Source organism: Lycorma delicatula, chromosome 4 (assembly GCF_047948215.1).
Source record: "Lycorma delicatula isolate Av1 chromosome 4, ASM4794821v1, whole genome shotgun sequence".
Taxonomy (NCBI): Eukaryota; Metazoa; Arthropoda; class Insecta; order Hemiptera; family Fulgoridae; genus Lycorma; species Lycorma delicatula.
Window position 1 is genome coordinate 3598226 of NC_134458.1, and position 22304 is coordinate 3620529.

Consider the following 22304-nt stretch of genomic DNA (forward strand, 5'->3'; position numbering starts at 1 on the left):
TAAGCGAAAAACATTTTTCATAGAGGCATTTTGGTATTCAATACATTTTAATGAACATTAGTCAAACAAAATACTTAACAAAAAAATTATCACAGTTTAATTTTGTGTTCAGTTTTTAAAATAGCCACCATCTCTTTTTTCTTGTCTAAATACTAAGTAAGTGGCTTCCTGATGGGTGAGAGGAAAAAGTATAAGTGATCTTATGCTCTTGTTGGTCAGTCTTGTGCCAACCATCAATTACTCAAAATGTGTTAATACAGTATTGGTGTATACAATGTTATTACAAATTCAAATATTATAATAAAATTAGTTTACAAAATAAAATAATAAAGACTATTATTTATTTCAATGAACCAGTGAATAAAATAATACTTAGAAAATCTAAACCCAACTGAGGTATTAAACCAAATGTCTTTTTTAATTTATTATTACATTGTTTCATCATCTATGTAATATCATTGATTCATTTCACATTTAATTTACTTTGTTAATATAAGTTATTTAATACTATTATGGAATTGGAACAATTAATAAGAGAAAGAGGGTCAGTAAAGGCCTCTATAATGAGAATTCACACTTTTACTGACAAATTTGATCCCTCACAAGATGATAGAATTGACTTACAAATTAAGTTAAGGAATCTTTTTAACTTGCAAGCCAAATATGACATCAAAAATCAAAACTTAAAATGGAATTTGACGATGATGATTTATCTTTGGATTGTGAACAAGTCAAGCAAGACTTGTGCATTATAGAACGGAAATTACAACATTTAATAAATGATACTAATAATGATAAAAAAATCATCTAATAAGGAAATTAATTCAAATACAGTTATTTAAACAAACACAACTACAACCCATTAATTTACATGTATTTAGAGATAATGTGTTAGAGTTGCAGCACTATTTTGATATATTTATTTATTTGATACATAGTAGAAATGATTTAGCTAATATTAAAAAATTTCACTATCTAAATTCTTCTTGAAAGATGAAACCTTAGCTCTCATTAAAGATCTTCTAATAACTAGCAAAAATTGTATTATTGATCTAGAATTAAAGGCACGATTTGACAACAAATATATAATTGCATTTCATAATGCTGAGTGCATCTTAAGGTCAGATTCTATAAAATGAGATTCCATAGATACTTTATCCAGATTTATTAATGAAATTTCCTCAAATGTAAATTCGTTTGAAGCAATGCAACTTCTTGTAAACAACATCAAAATTGGATTACAATATTTCAAGATTATGGAATGAAAAGTTGTAAAATGAAAGATTTCCCACATTCAAAGATTTTATAGAATTTCTTAATTTGAGATGATAACTTCTCGAAAATATTAATGCATTCACTTCAAACTCTTAAGTTAAAACAGATAACGAAACCAAAGGACATCATTAAAAATTCAACCAAATCTTCAAACGCTTTACTTTAAATCCTGATAAGCAATATAAAGGATATAATACCAGCTTTTTATTCAAAATTTAATTCTAAGCAATGTTTGTTTGTAATTCAAACCATCATTTACAATAGTGTAAGACATTTTTAAATTTGTCCATCAATGAATGCAGAGATTTTTTGAGTCATAATAGCTGTTTTATTTGTTCAAATAAGGGCCATTTTATTAATGAGTGTTACTCAAAAAATTTATGTATGATTTGTACTAAAAAAAAATACACTTGTTCACATGGACTATATTCTAATTTAGATAGCAATAAGACTGAAAATAATACCTATTTTTCATTAAATAACACTGATAAACATCATTTTTGTTTCTTAACACGCAATATATGATTTTAATCTGTTTTTTTATGCTGAAAATGAATATGAACTCAAAATCTTTCTATAACCCACCATTTTTGAAAAATTTTTAAATTTTAATTAAAGGATTTTTCATTTTTGATTGTACAGTTAACATTTTAAGCTCCTATAATGTATTTTGTTTGCTCATTTTTTATTGTTTAACTCTGTTAACATAATTTGTAAGCTATAAATAAACAATACTAGACAAAGAATTAAATCATATCTTAGTCACATATCTAATACTGAAGAGTGAGCCTTCATGGAGAAGATTAATCGTGTCTGTGCAGGTCAAAACATGTAGCTGAAAACACAGCTGTGTTATTTGTATTAAGCACTGGATTTAGGAATGAATTAATTTTGTTCATTCTTAGTATTGTCTTAAGTTTGTTAACAGTGAAGTGTCATAATGCCATGAAATTGTGTAAATGATGTGAATGCCTTTTGTTATGTATGTGGTGAGTTTACCGTAAAATCAAATAGAAAACACAATATACCATTAATTAAAAAAGCATATCATTTGTACTTTTAGTGTAAAGTTGGTGAACAGGATAACACGTGGGCTCCTCATATAGTATGCACTAATTGTTATGTATATTTATGAGGATGGCTGAAATGTACACGGAAGGTTTTGCCATTTGGTGTACCTATGATTTGGAGTGAACCAAAGGATCATGTAGCCGATTGTTACTTTTGTTTAACAAGTGTGTGTGAAACTTCTAAAAAATCTAAACATACTGTAAAATATCCTTCATTGCAATCTGCAATCAGGCCTGTACCTCACAGTGAAATTATTACAGTTCTTGAGCCACCTGTGAATGTATGTTTCGAAAGCAGCGATGAAGAATCAGGCTGTACCGAAGAAGACAACAATGATTTTGATTTTTAATTATCTTCTAAGTTACATCTTATGTCATAAAGTGAATTAAATGATTTGGTTAGGGATTGATCAAAAAATCAAGCTGAACTGTAGAATCAAGACTGCAAGGTTGGAATTTAATTTAAAAAAATACAAAAATTTCGGGCTTTCGAAGCCTACAAAAAGAACTTTCTCAGTACTTTATTGATGAAAATAATTTGGTTTATTGCACAGATATTGATGAGTTTATGTTGCACTTAGGGCAAGTTCATAAACCTGAGGACTGGCACCTTTTCATAGAATCGTCCAAATATAGTTTAAAAGTAGTTCTACTACACAACGGTAACAAATATCCTTCGATACAAATCGCTTATGGTATTAATTTGAAAGAGACATACGATGTGATGAAAGACGTTCTTGAAAAAATAAATTATAAAAAACATAGCTTGAACATATGTGGTGATTTGAAAATTATAACTATTTTGTTAGGCATGCAGTTAGGGTATTCGCAAAGAATACATGTGTATTCTTTGCGAATGGGACAGCCGAGCTAGGGATAAACATTATGTTACCAAAAAATGGAAGAAACGATACAACTTAGCTCCAAATGGGAAAAATATTATTCATGAGCCCTTAGTTGAACACAAAAAAATATTTTACCTCCTCTCCATATTAAGCTAGTACTAATGAAAAAATTGTTTAAAAGCAATGAAGAAGGATAGTCCCGGATTTTTGTACATCAGGCAGAAATTTTCGAATGTAAGTGAAGGAAAAATTAAAGAAGGAATATTTGTTGGTCCTCAAATAAGAGAGTTGGTCAAAGATGATGTATTTAACTCAATGTTAAATAATGTTAAAAGTGCAGCTTGGGCTTCATTTAAAGACGTTTGCAAAATTTTTCTCGGGAAACAAAATTCCGACAATTACAACGGTATTGTTAATCAACTTCTTACTTCATACAGAGTTATGTATATCTTTGAAAATACATTTCCTCCACTCACATCTGGATTTTTTCCTGGACAATCTCGGAGACGTGTGACGAACACGGTGAACGTTTCCACCAAGACATTTCGGTGATGGAAATTATAAAGGGAAATGGAATACTAACATGCTTGCCGATTACTGTTGGATATTATTTCGGGATGTGCCTGAGGCTATTTATAAAAGAAAAGCATCAGCGAAATCATTCTAACACACGTAGGGCCATGCAAAATTATTCATTTTACAGATTTTAACTATATTTTCCCTTAATTTTTTTCTTAAGCGTAATTTATTTAAAACTAAGGGTGATAGAAAAATTGTATTTACAGATCTGTAATGCACGCAAAAAAGCAATTCAAGAAGTGGTATCACACTTATAAACATTATACATTAAAAATTTTGTTTTGTGTATCAGTGTAATCAGTCAAACGATAATACACTTTTATCAACAGCGATATGTAACACCAATGACATATATGATAATCGTCATTCATGTAGAATCTTATTAGATTCTGGTAGCCAGGTTAATTTTTGCACATATAAATTTGCCTGAAAATTAGGACTTAAACTCATTAAAACTGATTTTCACATTTCAGGCATCTCATTATCTCAATCCAAATACAGTGTTACACTTACATTACATTCTCGATATAAGAACCTTTTATTCAAAGTGCAATGTGCTATTTTATCTGATATATCAGACAACCTTCCATCAACCATTAAACCATTAACATCCATCACCCATTAGCCATTAACATTAACCATTAAACTATTAACATCCATTAACATTTCTAATCTTAATCTTCCTCGTAATATACTTCTAACAGATCCGAAGTTCAACATAGCAAATAACATTGACATACTGATTGGAGATCAATTCTATTTGACTCCTATCTTGCTTGAGAAATTCATTAGAAATTCCAGATATCCTATTGTTCAGGAAACCAAGTTAGGATACATACTTAGTGATCGCCTTCCTAGTAACGTTAGGAGCAAGAATACTGTCGCATCTTTTTTTTCCGTAACATTCATAAAATTCTTTCAACTATACTCGAGAACTTCTGAAAATTGAAGAAATTAATACTGATGCCACATTTAATGACACATCTACACGTGAAAAACATTTTCAATCCAACACTACTCGAAATAATCAAGACAAATTTGTCGTGTCGTTACCACGCAAACATTCAACTAGGCGATTCTTTTGTTAATGCTGAAAGGTTAAATCAAGAACTGAATAAGTCAGAACAGTTAAATGTAAATAATAATATAAATAAAGATGTATCTAGGGAATTAAGGATTCACTTACAGAAATTAATGTTAATAATTTGGTGAAAACGACTGTTAGTGAAATTAATCCGAAGAAATTGCACTAAGAATTTTTTTTATCTCGTAAAAATGAAAATGAACTCGATTCTTTAAAAAGTAATGAGAATAACAGTAGTATTAATATGAAATTGTATCAACAAATATTTTTTAATGATGTTAATACAGAAAAAGGATTGATAGTAACAGTAAATTAAACGAACTGCAGAATCCATAAACGTAGTGATAAAAATAAAAATGTTGATATTTCACTCAGTAAAAATAATAATGATAATAGGAATATAAAAAAGAATAAAAAGTCTTTTAGTGATATTGATTTAACTGGAAATAGTGATTACAGCAAAGTAAAAAAAAAAAACAAAATTGGATTCATCATCATCATCTTCTTGTCAGAGTAGCAGCGATACAGATTCTGGTTCAATACGGATATAAGTAAATCTACCGAAACTAACTCAAATGTTTACAGTACTAACTTAAGTATAACTCAGTACAACTCGAATTAGATACAGATTTAGATACTAAGGAGGACATACAAAAAGAAAAATGATTTGTTAGATACAAAGAATGTGAACGTGATAAAAACGGAAAGAAGATAAAAAAGAATACAAGTGCATGCATTGTAAAAAAATATTTGATAATAGAAATGAATTAGGCCAGAAAATTACAGTATGTCGTGCTAGCTATACTTATCGTTGCAAATTCTGTATAAAGAAATTTCTTTCTGGGAAACAATTACGTAACTATTACTGTCCTAAGAGAAGCTCTATGAACCATTTTATTTATAAATTTAAAAATCCTAGTTCAAAAATGATGTACACTTACAATACGTTCAGTCAAAAATATATTTGTAATTGTTGTAATAAGACATTTAAAAATTAGATATGCATATTAGTAAGCATAATAAATCAATAAAATATACTTGTGATATATGTAAAAAATTATGTGATTCATTGATTATATACAATGAGCATAAATTGTCACACAACTTGGATTATAAATGGTAAAAAATTATTTCTTGTATCATTCGTAAGTGTATAATATGCTTTCGATATAATGCAAAATGTCAGAAACAACAACTTGGTCAGTTACCATCTTACAGAGTTATTCCTTCCTTCTCTACTTGCTCAGTAGACTACGGCAGTCCAATTATGATTCTTCACGGCGGGCAGAGGTGTAAGATTTTAGTAAGTCTTATGTAGCACTTTTCATATGTCTCACTAGTAAAGCTATCCATTTAGAATTAGTATCTGATCTGACTTCACAGTCGTTTATTGCACCATTTAAAAGATTTATATCACGTAGGGGTATTCCCACTCAATTATTTTCTGATAACGGTTCCAAATTCCATTCCGTCAAAAATATACTTTATAAGTTGTATCAATTTTTAAATTCAGAAAAACTAAAATCAGACATTCAAGCGTTTACAACTACACAAGGTATAACCTGGTCATTTATTTCTCCCTCTTCACCCATTTTGAAAGCACAATCAAAAACATCAAATTTCATATGCGTCGTGTAATTGGACAAACGTTACTTAATCTTGAGGACTAACAGTTTTAACACAAATTGAAGCCTGTCTCAATTCCCGTCCTATTTTGAATAGTTCAATAGATCATAGAGACCCAGACCTCTTATCTTCAGGACTCTGTCTCATAAGATGTCCACTCAATTCTTTGCCTGAACCTAGTTACAAAAAATTAAATTAATCGCTTTGGCCTTTGGCAATTACTCCTAAAATTTATTCAATCTATCTAGAAACGATGGTCTAAGAACTATTTACATTATTTATAGCAACGCAATAAAATGGTGTTTTCCTTCCCGTAATGTTCGTCTTGGAGATTTAGTATTAGTTACCAACAAAAATTCTTCACCCATGCAATGGAAACGAAATTATCACCCAGGTTTACCCGGGTTCTGACAACCTAGTAACGGTTGTTAATTTACTTGCAATTAACGGTCCTTTAAGAAGACCTGTGCAAAGGTTATGCCTATTACTAATCTCAAACGATTGATTTAAATAGTATTTTTAAGTAATATTTTTTTATTGATTTAATTATTTTCATACTATTGTTCTTGTAATTTTATTTGATTACATTCTTATAATATGGCTGTTGTTAACATGCTCATAAATATTGTTTTAATATTTTTAACCTAATTTACATATTTGTATTAATTTAATTATGATTTCACATTTATATCATACATTATATGATTATGTATATATATATATATATATATATATATAAATCAATATTTACAATATATATATAGGTGCAATAAGACAGCAGTGATAATTGATTTGAGAATTAGGATTCCTAGATATATTTATTATTTAAGATTAATGTCAATGTAATTTCAAACCATTGTAGATTAAATAATTCAATTGTATTATTATTTATTTAGCAATATGCTGATTATTATTAATAAAAATACTATTTACAGGTTATATTTTTTATGAGCTTTTAATTAATTTATTATACATTTATATGAGTACTATTAATATTATACCACAAAAAATGTAATTACCATTTCAACTAATCATAAAAATTAACAATCTAAAAAAAAAATCACCGTATGATTTTTGGGGGGCAGTTATGTTAAAGACTCAGGGTTATTTAAATGAGGTTATTTAATTTTTAAATGAAGGTTTTTCACTTTTTCTTATTCCTTTTTAAATTTCTCACTTTTTTTTATATTCTCTAAAACTCCCACTTTTTTGTTACTCCTTTTTAAATTAATTTTTAACTATGGTCTTACGCTCTTGTTAGTCAGTCTTGCGCCTGCCGTCAATGACTTAACATGTGTTAATACAATATTGGTGTATGTAATGTTATTACAAGTTCAAATATAATAAAATTCTTTTACAATATAAAATAATAAAGACTATTATTTATTTCAATGAAACAGCAAATAAAATAATACTTAGAATAATTTAAACCCAACCAAGATATTAAAAAAAGGTGGTAAATTATTCGATACCTATGTTGGAATGAATACTGTATTAATAATTACATCATTTAATTACCTGAATATCCCTAACTTTTTTCACTGAATTTTTGTTAATTAAGGTGTATCCTCTATAAATGTGCCCAGGAATATCTTCAACATGAATTTCATGATACAATTTAACATACTCTGCATCTAATGGACGCGACTCGATCTGAAAAAGTGAAATATTTTATTAAAAAATAAAAATAAAATATTTTATTTCAACAAAGTACTTCATAAAAAAAATCAGAACAAAATGAAATGGAAATAAGTACCTGACTTCCTAGAACTCCAATGGTGTGCAGAAATTTATTTTAACCTAAAATATGTCGTGATTTTAAGAATTCACAAAATACATAATTAAATTTTTTAAATACAAATTATGTTAATGACGTACAGAATTCAGATATTACAAGAGAAAGAGACAATATCGCTGGGTACTAATACTGATTGTAATTAGGGTGAGCTTTTATTTATTCAGAATATATAATTTTAAAATAAATCTCAAGCATGTTCTAAAAGAACTTTCATATTTTAATTGTAATTGCTGGCCATGAAAAATATAATAAAATTAACTTGAAAAATATTGAAGATGTTTGACATATTGAATGTTAAATTACTAAAACGAAAAGAGGTGGTGATGATGGAGCTAAACAAAATATAAAAATATCAAGAGGTTAAAAAAGGATTGGTTGATGTTGCTTCACATGAAACAATTTTTGCACTGTTTTTAACACAAATTTTTAGTGGACTGTAAATAAATGAGTTCTTATTATGCCCTTATTGTTGTGGCCCAGTTGGTTCCACACATGTTTTAACACATAAAATTTAAACAAGCGGAATGTAGATAGTAAGCAAATAAGAGCACTTCACGATCTCATCCATGCCCCCCATCTAGAAGATGCTGCTTCAAAACACCATACAAATGTACACAAGTAATAATAAATACACGTAAATAATAATGATGACATTAACAAGTTAATGTCCAATGTTTTCTTAGAGGAAAACTGTCAATAGACGTAATTTGTGGATTGATCTCTTCAATAGACTATCTGAAGTTCCAGAAAAGTGACAACTCGAACCCTGCCATCTCTCGCTGGATGAAGCTCCACAATACGAGCCATTTTCCATTGCAAAGGGGAAAGGAGTCTTCCTTGATGATAACCATGTCACCAATTCTTAAATTAGGTGAAGAAGTGGTCCACTTCTTTTTCTGCTGTAGGCCATTGAAGTAGTCTCGAGACCAACGTGACCAGAAGTGTTGCAACAACTGTTGGATTTGTTGCCAATCAGATAGTTTATTACCTGGAAGATCAGATATGAAAGGTTCAGGATTAGTTATGAGTACATCACCGATTAAGAAGTGAGAATGAGTTAAAGGAGAAAGATCGGTTGCAATATCTGACAAAGGAACTAATGGACGTGAATTTATCCATGCCTCTACCTGTGTTAACAATGATACAAACTGAACGTAAATTAAAACTGATGTTTTCATGATATGTTTAAGTGTGTTTTGACAAGTTTGACTGATGACTCCCATAAACCTCCAAATGTGGAGCCTTGGGTGGTATGGAATGCCACGTTTTCCCTTCTTGGGATAGAGACGTTAAGATAGAACTCTTGAATTCCTCGTTCTTCTGTAACTCAGCTAGTTCTAGCAGTTCTCGCTGAGCACCAAATATCTTTGTCTTGAGATAAATCTTCGAAGCGCTGCCAAGAAAGACTCTGTAGTAAGATCTTCTACTAGTTCTAAATGTAAAGCCTTTGTACTAAAGCAAATGAAAAGTGCAATATAACATTTTACTGGTGTAGCTCCTCTTCGTTTAGTTAATTTATCATGAAATGGACCACAGTAGTCTACACCCGTGGTGTAGAAAGGACGAGGTAGTTTTTGAACTATTGATCTTGGTAAATCATCCATGACTTGTGTCTGAAATTTGGATTTACCTTGAAGCTTTTACCTTTTTTCGTGAATTCATTCACGGAAGATTTTACTAGCTAAACTCCTGCCATTGATCGGCCAATATTTTTGATGAATAATGTTTAACAATAACTGTGGCCCTGCATGAAGCGTTTTAGTGTGAAAATGTCTGGCAATAAAATTAGTAAATGTATGACTCTCTGGTAAGACGATGGGGTGGATTTGATATGGAGTTAAAATCTGAGTGCTGTAATCTTCCACCAACTCATATTACATTGTTTTTGTCTAAGAATGGACTTAGAGAAATGAGTTTGCTGGTTTTGGTTAGTGGTTTTCCTAGCTACAAATCGTTAAGTTCACTTGGAAACGATTCCCTTTGCACAATATTCACCAAAGCACGCTCTGCTAATCGAAGTTCAGAAGCTGATAATGGACCGTGAAGATGTGAATTTTGTGGTTGAGAGTTATTAATAAAGCATAAACAGTAACTCATTACATGTTGAGCCCTAGTAAAACTACAAAAATTCTTTAAATTGATCATTTCGTTTTCAGCTGTAACACATGATAACACAGTGTGACGATGCTCTGGAATTCAATTGCCAGTTGGTAGAGTAACTGGCTCTTCTGGAGATTCCTGTGACCTATACAAAAATGAAGGCCTCTTCCAATACAAGTCCGCCTTTGAAATCTCATCTGGCATTAAGCCTCTCGACAGATTGTCAGCAGAATTGTTTTGACTTTTCAAGTGCTTCCACAAACTGATGTCGGTGTTGGTTTGCATCTTAGATACCCTGTTAGCAATAAATGTTGTCCAATGAGTAGATGGAGCCTTAATCCATGCTAGTGTTATAATCAAATCAGTGTAATATGAAATTAAATCAACTTGAAGATGTAATGCATTGACAATTGATTTGCATAGTTCAGATAACAACAAAGCGCCACACAACTCTAGTCTGGGTAACAAAATTTTCTTTAATGGTGCGACATGAGATTTTGATGTGACTAAATTAACAGTGATGATTCCATCAAGGTCAATACACTTGAGATATGTTCAGGCACCATATGCGGATTCTGAAGCATCTGCGAATCCATGTATCTATAACTTCAGAACACCTTTCTGTTTAGGGACTATGCCCCTTTGGACTTGAATGTTTGATAGCATATGGAATGATTCTTGAAACTGAATCCATTCATTAAATAATTCATCAGGTACCCTTTCATCCCATCCTAGTGAAAAGGACCACAATTTTTGCACGATTAATTTTGCGGTTAAAATTACTGGACCTATGATTCCTAGGGGATTAAAAAACCTTCCGATTGCCGACAAGTGCGTTTAATTTAGTCCGAAAAGTGTGTTTAGTTGTTTTTACAGCTGTATTTTTGTCACGAAAAGAAATTTGAAATACATCTTGTCTTGAATTGCACATAAGACCCATTGTCTTAATCGTAATTTCTTGATCAATCTCGATGCAACCCTTAACCATATCTTCTAATGGAATGTCAGATAGAATGTCTGGATTGTTAGTGTTCCACTTTCTAAAATGAAAACTGCCTCGACGAAGCAGATCATTTAAATCACGCCGTAATTGTTTTGCTTCTTTTATTGTCTTGGCTCCAGTCATAACATCGTCTACATAACAATCCTCTACAACTACCTTGGATGCGACTGGAAAGAGGATTCTTCATCCAATGCTAACTGCTTTAGAGTTCTCGTTGCTAGGTAAGGAGCACTAGCAGTGCCGTAAGTGATTGTCAGCAGTTTAATTTTTTAATAGGATCTTCTGGCTGGTTTCTCCAAAAGATTTGTTGTAAATTTTGTTGAGCTGATTGGACGTAAATCTGATGATACATTTTCTCTATATCTGCTGTTACAACATATGGAGGTGTTCTGAATCTTGATACAATACTGACAAGATTTTATTGTACTGTTGGACCAATAATTGAGATGTCATTCAATGAAACACCGGAGCTTATTTTTGAGGATGCATTGAAAACTACCCGTAATTTGGTGGTTGTGGAATCTTCCCTTATCACTGCATGATGCAGAATGTAATAAGTGTTCGATGAATTGGCTTCAGCCATTGTAATTTCCTTCATATGTCCTAGCTCTTTATATTCTTTCATGAATTGGATGTATTGTGAACGCATCTCTGGGTTAACGGATAAACGCCTATTTAATGATAAAAATCTTCTGAATGCAGAATCCTTTGATTCACCAAGTTGACAAATATCACCTTTCAAGGGGATTTGCACACAGCACCTTCCAAGATCATCCCTGAAGGTTGTATTCATATATAGGTCTTTGCACAGTGTATAGTTTCCGGTGTACGACCTTTCAGAGCAACTGTCCCAAAACTTCTGTATGGTTTTGTTTATGTTGTCCAGCGTAGATAGTTGACAAACTGTAGTTATGTGCAACATAGTATTGGTTGTTACTTTGCCGGAAATGATCCAACCAAGCACTGTATTTTGAAGGGTTGGAGATGAATCATGACATTGTAGTCTTTTGTCACACAGCAAGTTGAAAAATAACTCTGCTCCAATGAGCAAGTCACTTGGCTGATTGAAATGAGGATCTGCTAATTGAACATTAAGTGGAATTTTCATGTCCAATTTCTCAATTGGCACAGTAGGTAAATGTTTGGTAATAGATGTTAGGACTACACAAACAAAAACGTGAAGGAAAATTGATTAAATCTTGAGTTAATGACAAATTGAACAACCTTAGAAGTTTTGGTAGTGGATCTTCCAGTTCCATTCACTTCTACAGATACATTTGCAAATGTCAAGCCTATTTTTCTGACCACCCTATCAGTCAAAAAATTTGACTCTGACCCTGAATCTAATAGTGACAAAGATGAGAAATACGACAAAGATGAGGAACCCCATGATGATCAAGAACAGAAACTAGGGCAGTAGACAACAACACAGAAGAAGGAACACCTTGGCATGATATACGTGATGTAGATGCAATTGATTGATTTTAACTACTGGATTCAGCCTTGGAAATTGATGTAGTTGATTCAGGATGAAATATTTATTTGTCTTTTCTGAATAATGCAATAACATATTGTAATGTTTACCACAAAGTTTGCATGAGCCTGCAGCACAATTTTTTTATTTTATGATTACCAGAAGAAAGGCAATTAAATCACAGTCCTAACTTCCACACCTCTCTTTCTCATTCATTAATGGATAATGATTTGAACTTATCACAAATATACAATGGATAGAAATTGTCACATAATGAACATTTATTTATAGAATATAAATAATTAAATGTGGATATATTATTTTTTGAATTTTGTTTGAGTTTTGATTGGAAATTTCCGGTTTGAGATTGTTTTAATAAGGGTGCTGGTTTAGATTCAACAGTTTCTATGATTCGACATCTCTTCTGTAGAAATTTCATTAAATCAGATGAAATGGGTACATTGTTAGATTCTATCTCTGATTCCCATTGACGGTGAGTAGTTTTATCCAACTTGCTGATAATCAAGTGAATTATTATTAGAGTGTTCCAATGTTCAGTGGGTTGACTTAATATATGAAGGGCATGCACATGTTTTTGTACATCGTCAATTAATTTTCTCAAATTAGAACTACATTCTTTGTCTAGTTTATTTAGATTGAATATAGCTGAGACGTGTTTGTTGATTAAATACCTTTTGTTTTGAAATCTCTCCACTAAGAGATCCCAAGCAATTTTATAATTTTTGGATGACCCTTCTAGAGATTGTAAGACACTGGCAGCACTGTCCTTTAAAGAAAATTTGAGATAGTGAAATCTCTGACAATTAGATTTGGATTGTCATGAATTAATGATTTAAAACTCTCATGGAATGATAACCACTCATCATTATCTCCTGAAAATGTGGACAGCTTGATAACTGGTAAGGAAAAAGCAGGGATAACCCCAACTTGATTCCTTATTTTCGTCAGTTGTTTCATGGTTTACACCGATATTGTCAGCCTTAGTGAGTTCCTGAATTTTAGTTTGGGCTTGTGTAGGTAATCGATAGAATGTATCTTCAAATTGAGCCCAATCATCATCATGGTTTCAGAATTGTCTAAAATGTCGATTTCAGTTTGAATTTTTTTGAAATCCGACAACAGTTCTGGATATTTAACTAACCTAAATTTAAGCTGAGTAACATCATCCGATTTACCTAAGTAACTATTGAATCTCAGCATTTGTCCCTTAACTACACCTTGTTTTTTAATTAACAGTCTTAGCTGTTCTGAATCTTCCATATTTGAATTGATAATAGTGAAGAGATGATAATTTACAAATAATTAAAAATAATTAATTTATGACTCATCTTAATTATTCTGGTCACAGGGCGTTGGTTGATGATGTCAGCATAGTCTGTACGCAGTAGCCAATGTCACTGATTATGAAATAAGTGTCGCATGTGATTAGAATAATTAAATTACAAACACACTAATTAACACAAACACATTAAATTGTGATTCACTATTTGGATCAGTGTGACCAATTTATGGGTCATGTTGCTTCATATGAAACAATTTTTACACTGTTTTTTAACACAAATTTTTAGTGGACTCTAAATAATTGAGTTCTTGTTATCCCTTATTGTTGTGGCCCAGCTTGTCCCATACACGTTTTAACACATAGAATGTAAACAAATAGAATATAAACAAACAGAATGTAAATAATAAACAAATAAGAGCACTTCACGATCTCATCCAAGGATTTTAAATGTTTTGTGAAAATTTAAAAGCCATGAATGTTCAACAGCAGAGTTGAATTTTCATCCTTTTTTTACACACAACAAAGCAAAAAAGGTTATGAAAATAATCTTGAATTTGTCAAAATAAAAAAAACTGAAAGGTAGAGTAACAGCAGCTACAGTTTTCAGCAGCTACAAAACTGTGTGTATCAGAAAATAACAGATGATAGTTTAAAATAATAGTAGTTATTTTAAAATTTTTCAGCCTGAATAAGTAAAAATGCTTCTAAAGGTAATTTCAGAGCTACAAATAAACTATATGCTTGCTCAGCAGAATTTCTGGGTAAAAAGTATGAACAGAGGATTACTTCAAATAGGAACATATTTTTAATAATAAAAGAGATAAAGAAAATTTTAATAATTTTTAAAATAAAAAAGCGATTTTCTTTTGACAGATAGTCAAGTCAAAGAGGTTATTTATTTCAAAGAATTTATTTTGATTGTGCATTTGAGGATCACGATAAAATCTGGGCCCCTCATGTTATATATCGTGCTCAGTAACTCTAATTGAATGGTTGAAGGGGAAACGACAAGCCATGCCATTTGCTATACCAATTCTTTGGTGTGAATCTAAGGACCACTTCACCAACTACTACTTTTGTGTGACAAATACATTTGGATTTTCATTCAAAAATAGAAAGTTCATAAAATATGCAGATTTATATGACCTCTAAAACCAGTGCCACACAGACAGGAGTTACCTGTACCTGTACCACCATCTAATCCGACACTGCTAAAAAAATAGAAAATGAAGCAGAAAATGTAGAGGATGATGAAAAATTTCTTCTTCTTCGATTTAAAGTTATCAAAGCAGCAAGCTGAACTTCTTGGATCTAGACTGCAACAGTGGAATCTTTTGGTGGAAAAAACATATATTATTATGTTTAGAATACAAAATAAAACTTTCAACTTATTTTACTATGAAAAATTCATTGTGCATTTGTACTGATGTCGATGACCTGGTGAAAGAGCTTGGAATTCAACATATTCCTGAAGAATGTTGTCTTTTTATTGACTCTTCTAAAGCTAACATGAAAGTAGTTTTAGTGCATAACAGTATAATCAAATAGCCATCCATTCCATTAGCTCATGCAGTCAACATGAAAGAAACATATGAAACTATGACATCAGTATTAGAAGCAATAAAATACAAAGAGCATATGTGGCAAGTTTGCAGTGATCAGAAAGTTGTTGCGTTACTTCTTGGTTTACAAGGTGGGTTTACAAAATATTGTTGTTTTCTTTGTCTTTGGGATAGTCGTAATACAAAAGGTCATTACCAAGTAAAGAACTAGCCACTGCGGCAGAACTTTGTGGCTCGTGAAAAGCATTTATCATTAATTGAGAGTGTAAAATCATACTTCTACCACTTCACATAAAACTTGGATTCATCAAAAATGTTGTAAAGGCATTAGACAAAGATGAACCAGGATTTAATCATTTAAAGCTCAAGGAGGGTATATTTATTGGGCTCTGTCAGCAATGAGCAAGGAAAGCTTTTCCATCAGGATATTCCAGCCATGGAGCATCAGTACCAAAGAAGAAGTGATCCTGGAATGATGGGGGATTATTGTTGGTTTTTGTTTACAGAAACTGATCAAGCATCATACAAGCGAAAAATTTGTCAACGTATTTTAAAAATTAAATGTAAGACAATTCCATTAATTTAAACTTTTAAAAACTGTTATTTTAAAATTATATTAATGTATTTCAATTTATTTGTGTTTGAATAAATAAAAATATAGTTGATTTAACCAAATTTTAAATGAATACACATAAAAAATAGTTTTATTTAAACACTAATTTCATATTGATCATGCATTTATTGGTAAATAAATTGTATGTCTAAATCATTTGTATCTAAAAAATGTGACGTGTTACACAAGTTCTGATAACAGTTTTGAATTCAGCATCCCAAAATTAATTAAAATCACCATGTACATTTCCAGATACAAGAAAAAATTTTTTTTGTTGACTAGTGTAATTTTAATACAAAGATAATTGTTTAGTGTTTAATAGTCTAAAGAATTTTAATCGTCAGTGCTTACAACAGCTTAAATATTGTTCAGGGTTCAAGAAATGTGTCAAAAAAAAAAACCAAGAATTCTATTTTAATTCTAAAAGATAAAGTAAGTTTAAATTTGAGCCTTCTATTCAATTTCATATAAAAATAGATATAGATGTTAAACCTCAAAAATTATACTTTTTATACAGGGGGTTAGTATATAAGCTGGCTTGATGGGAAAAATATTCTAATGTAAAAACTGTTGCAAATTATGAACAAAAAAGCTTCTACATTAAGTAAGTACATTATTTTTTTGCGGTATCTGAAGTGAGGTGTTTAAAAAAAGATTACTCCTTTACGTTTGATAGTGTATTTGCATAATTGATATTTCCTTCATTAGCAAGGGTATTAAAAAAAAGCTGACAACAAAGTTGTTATACTTTCCTGGCATTGGTAATTTATTCTTATATAATAGAAAAATGATACAGCAAAAGTTTAAAATTTTTTTAAAAATCAATATTTTTTACCTTTTTTTGCTTCCTCCCAAGAAAGTTTTTTGATCTGCTTACATTGACTGCTTTAAATGAAAAAACCTATAGTATTATTAAAAATTTTTATAAATTAAAAAAAGTTTTAAAAACTAAAAACTGCTATTTTTAAACTTTTATCAGCTGCTTCACTCCAATATTGCCCCCAAAGTACTTTTTTGGGGCCACTTGCACTATTACTCTGCTGAGAAAGACATAAAAATTTTTTTTTTAATTATTCAATAAATAAAAAGATAGCTTTTTTGATTTTTGGGGAAGGGGAAGAATTTTGGGGCAAAGTTTTGGTTAAAATGATAAGGTATGCATGTACTGAGCTTAATATAAAGTGAGGTTATGTTTGCAAAACTTTTAGAAAATTGATCCCAAAGAAACTATTTACCCAACTCATTGGAGATAATAACCCCAAACCTTTACCAACAAATTGCCTCATGTACATGAGTCTCTGTCCAAAATTTCATAAAAATTAGTCTACCCAGTCAAAAATTATTAAGTTTCAAACACACGAATATTAACCTCACACTTTTTGTTTTTTGGGGTCCCTCAGTCATGAAACATCGAGAAATGCAAAAACTCATACTCCACTTTCTGATTAATTACTATACTTTCCTTCTTGCAGCATAGCTCTAGAGCTATGATCCCAGGAACGTAAAACCTGACTCTTTTAAACATACAGTACATTAACTTTTTTTATCAGATTAATTCATCTGAAAAGTATGTTCTGAACATAACATAAAGGTATACTATTCCTGGACAAAGTGTGTTATTAGTGAACTGTGATTATTTTATAGAGGTAAGCATAATGGAAACTGACATCAGTTAAAATTTTATCCACAGCGATCTCAGTCCTCCCAGAAGTTGGAACCAATCGTGGTAATGAGTCAGCAGGTAAACCACCATTTATCTTTCCATTTTCATTCCATTTAAGCAATACATGGCAGTTTGCTCCGCCAAAACCGAATGAATTGATACCAACCATTCCTCCATTCCATAAAGTCTTACTGGTAACTACCTGGAAGAGAAACAAATTTGAAAAATAACAAATATCACAGTAATTTTAGTCTAAAAAATTTCAATCAGTCAGTCTCTATGACTCAGGGACATGGTGTAAGCCCAGAGTTCAATTTCTGGTTTAGGCTTGACATTTTTCAGATATACTTCATTAGGTTTAACCTACATCTTCCCATAAGCTTTTCAGAGGTTTGAAGATTCTTTCCCTGAAATAAAATAAGCTTACTATTCAGATGTAAAATACATACAAAGAAAATTACAGTAAGACAACTATGTATTTAAATTAGCATATAAAATCTCTGAGAAATTGATTTCATAAAAAATAAATTAAGTAATAGACTGACTCTTAATCTTTTATTAAATTGTAATCATTCAACTGAAAAAAAATCAACCATCACACAGTAGAGTAATATATTCATACATTAGTAAAGGGGAAAGGTTGAAACATTGGTCTTTCAAATAATTTTAAATCTATTATGGCTTCTATTAATGCTATTTTAAATTATTTATTTTACTTTAGCATTATCAGATACAAAAATCCTTTTTACATTATTGTACTTTTCCTTCACTAAAATTCTTCACTAAAAATGATGAAGGAAAATCTACTTTTCCTTCATCAAAATTTAAGCTTTAAATGAAGTTTTTTTTATTCATGGAGGGTGTATTATTGATTACTGCAGTGAAAAATAGCTGAAGGGATAATTACTAATTCTTGAAATGTGTTTCTGGAAAATAGAGGAGTTTCACTGATTTCTGGATAAATACTTTTTTGAAAGAATATTCATAATAGGCTAAGAAGGATTAGATGAAAATGAATTACTGTCATCTAACAATTACCTTTGAAGCAGCATGTCTGAGCCTACAATTATGAAACTACAATATTCCAAGTATCCAAATGATTTTTACCATTTTAAGATTGCCTATTCTGTGAGACACTTTCACTGATGACAAAATTTACCATTCACTCTTATATTAAAACTCTACTATTTTGGCTTGAATTATCTTTTCATTTTTTCAAATACTATTTTTCAAAGTTAACAATGGAAAAAGAGAGTCAATAGCTCTTCTATCACATCTAGTCAATAATCTGCTTGCCAACAAAATTAAGGAAAAGAAAACTCCTGACTAGGGAAATTTACATGTAGTTAAATGGAACCCCACCTACTAGTCTGACAAGAGAAAAAGTAAAGTGATGAGAGATCCAAGAAGGAAACAGTCCATCCAGTTTTCTTTTTCTTATCTCAATAATAGGGGTAGAGAGAGTGAAACATCAAAATACTTTATGCATATTACCCAATGTACATTTTCAAGTAATATCAGGTAAACTTCTTTGATGTAAATGCTCAGAGATAAGTATGAATCATTCATATTTTTATTATTGTAATTAGTATGTGTGATTGCTGTCTACCATGTCTAAAAGTTTTTATTAGACATATGATGTTCTTAATAAATCCATATTATCAATAAGTAAACTCAACTAATATTTTTTAATTACTGTATAGTTTTCTGTAATTTTTCCAAATACACTGGAACTTAATATAAATAAATTTCATTATTAATATCATAAAAGAATATGTAATAAATGATATTATTGTAAAGTATGTGTAATGAAATGTAGATAATAACAAATTTAATAAAATTACTACATAATTTTATAAATTTATTTTTTAACGTTTCCTACAAACATAGGACATAATAATAAAATTTATAAAAACCACTTACCAATAACTTTTTAATGTGTTCAAGTACTTTTGGATATCAAATCTGTCTTCAGGAAATCAAAAAACTTTATATTATTTTTATAATAAAAAAACTAAAACTCATTCATCATGTGTAAGTCGTTTCTACCGTTAAGTGGAAAGTACTTGAACACATATAAAAAAGTTATTGGCAAGTGGTTTTTATTAATTTGTATTATTGTATAATCATACCAACGGGCCATGTTTGATAAAATTATTATAGTTACATACTTATTTTAATAAACTCATAAATGGCTGAAAGCTGGAACATTTGTGATAAAAATGTTTACTACAGCCTAAGAATAGTAAAGTATAAATAAACAAGTAGCCAAAAGAAAAAATAAAGAGAAAAATATAAAATATGTGTATAATCTGTTGGTCATAAATGTTGAAGGACAATTTTATATTTTTTATTTTATCACCAACAAATTTTTTATAATTGTTATGTACTCACACAGTGAACAAAAAGTGTATACAAGAACACTAAAATTGTTTGAGTGACCTATAAAAATGTTTACACCTAAGTTAAATGTTCCAGAATTTATTAATTGCAACAGATTTCTTAACCGTATTTATTCTTAATAAACCCATATATTTCTTGTGAGATTAAGCAAACATTCACAGTTCAGAAACATGTTGCTAACCTCTCTCTCTTTCTAAGTGCAAACATCATGGTCAGTAAATTGCTGAAGATGAAGATCAGTTCTCATTATTTTAATTTTTTTTTTCTATTTATTTTTCCAACAGTTGCAGTCCAATATCATTTCACTGTTATCTATAATCAATCAAACTTAGTCCTTTTATTACAATCAGGATTTTATACAATGTTAACTTCTTGTTCAACTTAAATCTAGATATGGTTTTTATCATTTGCTTAAGGATGATTGCTTGCTGGTTTTACACCCAGGTTAATAATTTAAGAAATAACATTAACAGGTGTTATTTTCATAATGCTTTTTTAAAATACTTCATATTTACTTCATCTTCATTTCAGGTTGCTACAAAAAAGTTAATATTTAAGAAAATTAATTAGAAAAAATGATTGCTTTATATAGTATGTTACAGAAATTATTGATGATAATAGTAATTTTACTTACATTAAAAAATAATGTAGTGATGGTCTATGAAAAAATAAAAAAATATCCATCAATACTTAACACTTTTCATTGCCACTACTTTAGGGTCCCGATGATGGTCTAAGAAAAGTTAATTCCATCAAAGTTTAAATATAATGATACCACATTTAAATTACAAATGTAGGATTAATAGACTTTATCAATGAAAGTTAAAGGGTTTTCTGTAACAAATGATAATACAGTAAAGTCCTAATTATCTGAGTCTTAATCATCCGAGACTTTGGGTTAACCACGTCTCAGCTATTATTTTTCAGTTTTGAAAGATTGAAATCAAAACAACTTTTTGTGGCTTGTATGCCTCCTTTACATCTTTGTTTCTACAATGGAATTCGATTACAAAGAATGATGTGATTAAATAGAGAAAAGCTGTAATTTAGTAGTAACTATAATTTAGTTGCCAAAGTGATCAGTTTGACTTTTTCCGCTTAATATGTGATAAGGACTACGATAATAAGTAGAGTAGGGCAGAAACATGTGAAATTTGTATTTAAACAATTTTAATTACTATTTATTTATTGAGGTACACACATGAATGCTATATTATGTTATTTATTTCTCTAATGAACACTTGAATTAAAATACACAACCTATGAAATAACTTAATCAGGTATCTATGATTTATTTAATTAAATACAGGATAATTATGCATACATACATGGGTTCTATATGATAGTTTTAAGATATAATTTGATACATTCTTCCACCTTATCCGAGATACTGGTTATACAAGATAGGCTCGGTCCACATTCCCCAGATAAACAGTACTTTACTGTATTGTAATTATTTAATGCTATGAATAAATTATATATGTCTACATTATTTTTTGGATATCAGTTGCAAGGAAATGGTAAGTGGTGTTTCCTTAATTGATCAACTGATGTCTTGTACATCTCTTGATAACCATCAATATCAGCCATAAGTTAGAATTAGATACAAAATAGTAGTCTATCTACAGGCTCCATGCTTTAATATTAAAAGATTTTAGTTTTAAGCTTTACATTCAATTATAGGCTGCATAGATGGTATTCATTAAAAATAACTCTTAACTCTTGTAATAGTTGCAAATGAAAAATGGCAGTAAAGAATTTTGCAAGTTAATTTACATTAGTTTTCAGTAGCAGATCACAAAACATAAACAAAATAATATAATAAAAAATGTATAGTAATAAATGCTACACATTTCATTTTCAAAGATAAAATGTTATAATTTTTTTTTAACATGTTGTGGTTTAG

General features: G+C 30.1%; 1 protein-coding gene across 1 annotated transcript in view; it reads right to left on the reverse strand.

Annotated features, from left to right (window-relative positions):
* Nucleotides 1-22304, reverse strand: part of FASN3 (Fatty acid synthase 3) — a 280712-nt gene that overhangs the window by 205443 nt on the left and 52965 nt on the right. Inside the window, exons 8-9 of the mRNA XM_075362162.1 lie at nucleotides 18000-18197; nucleotides 7998-8132 (exon numbers count right to left, since the gene is read on the reverse strand). Of these exons, the coding sequence (XP_075218277.1) occupies nucleotides 7998-8132; nucleotides 18000-18197 (333 nt within the window). The remainder of the gene's footprint in view (nucleotides 1-7997; nucleotides 8133-17999; nucleotides 18198-22304) is intronic.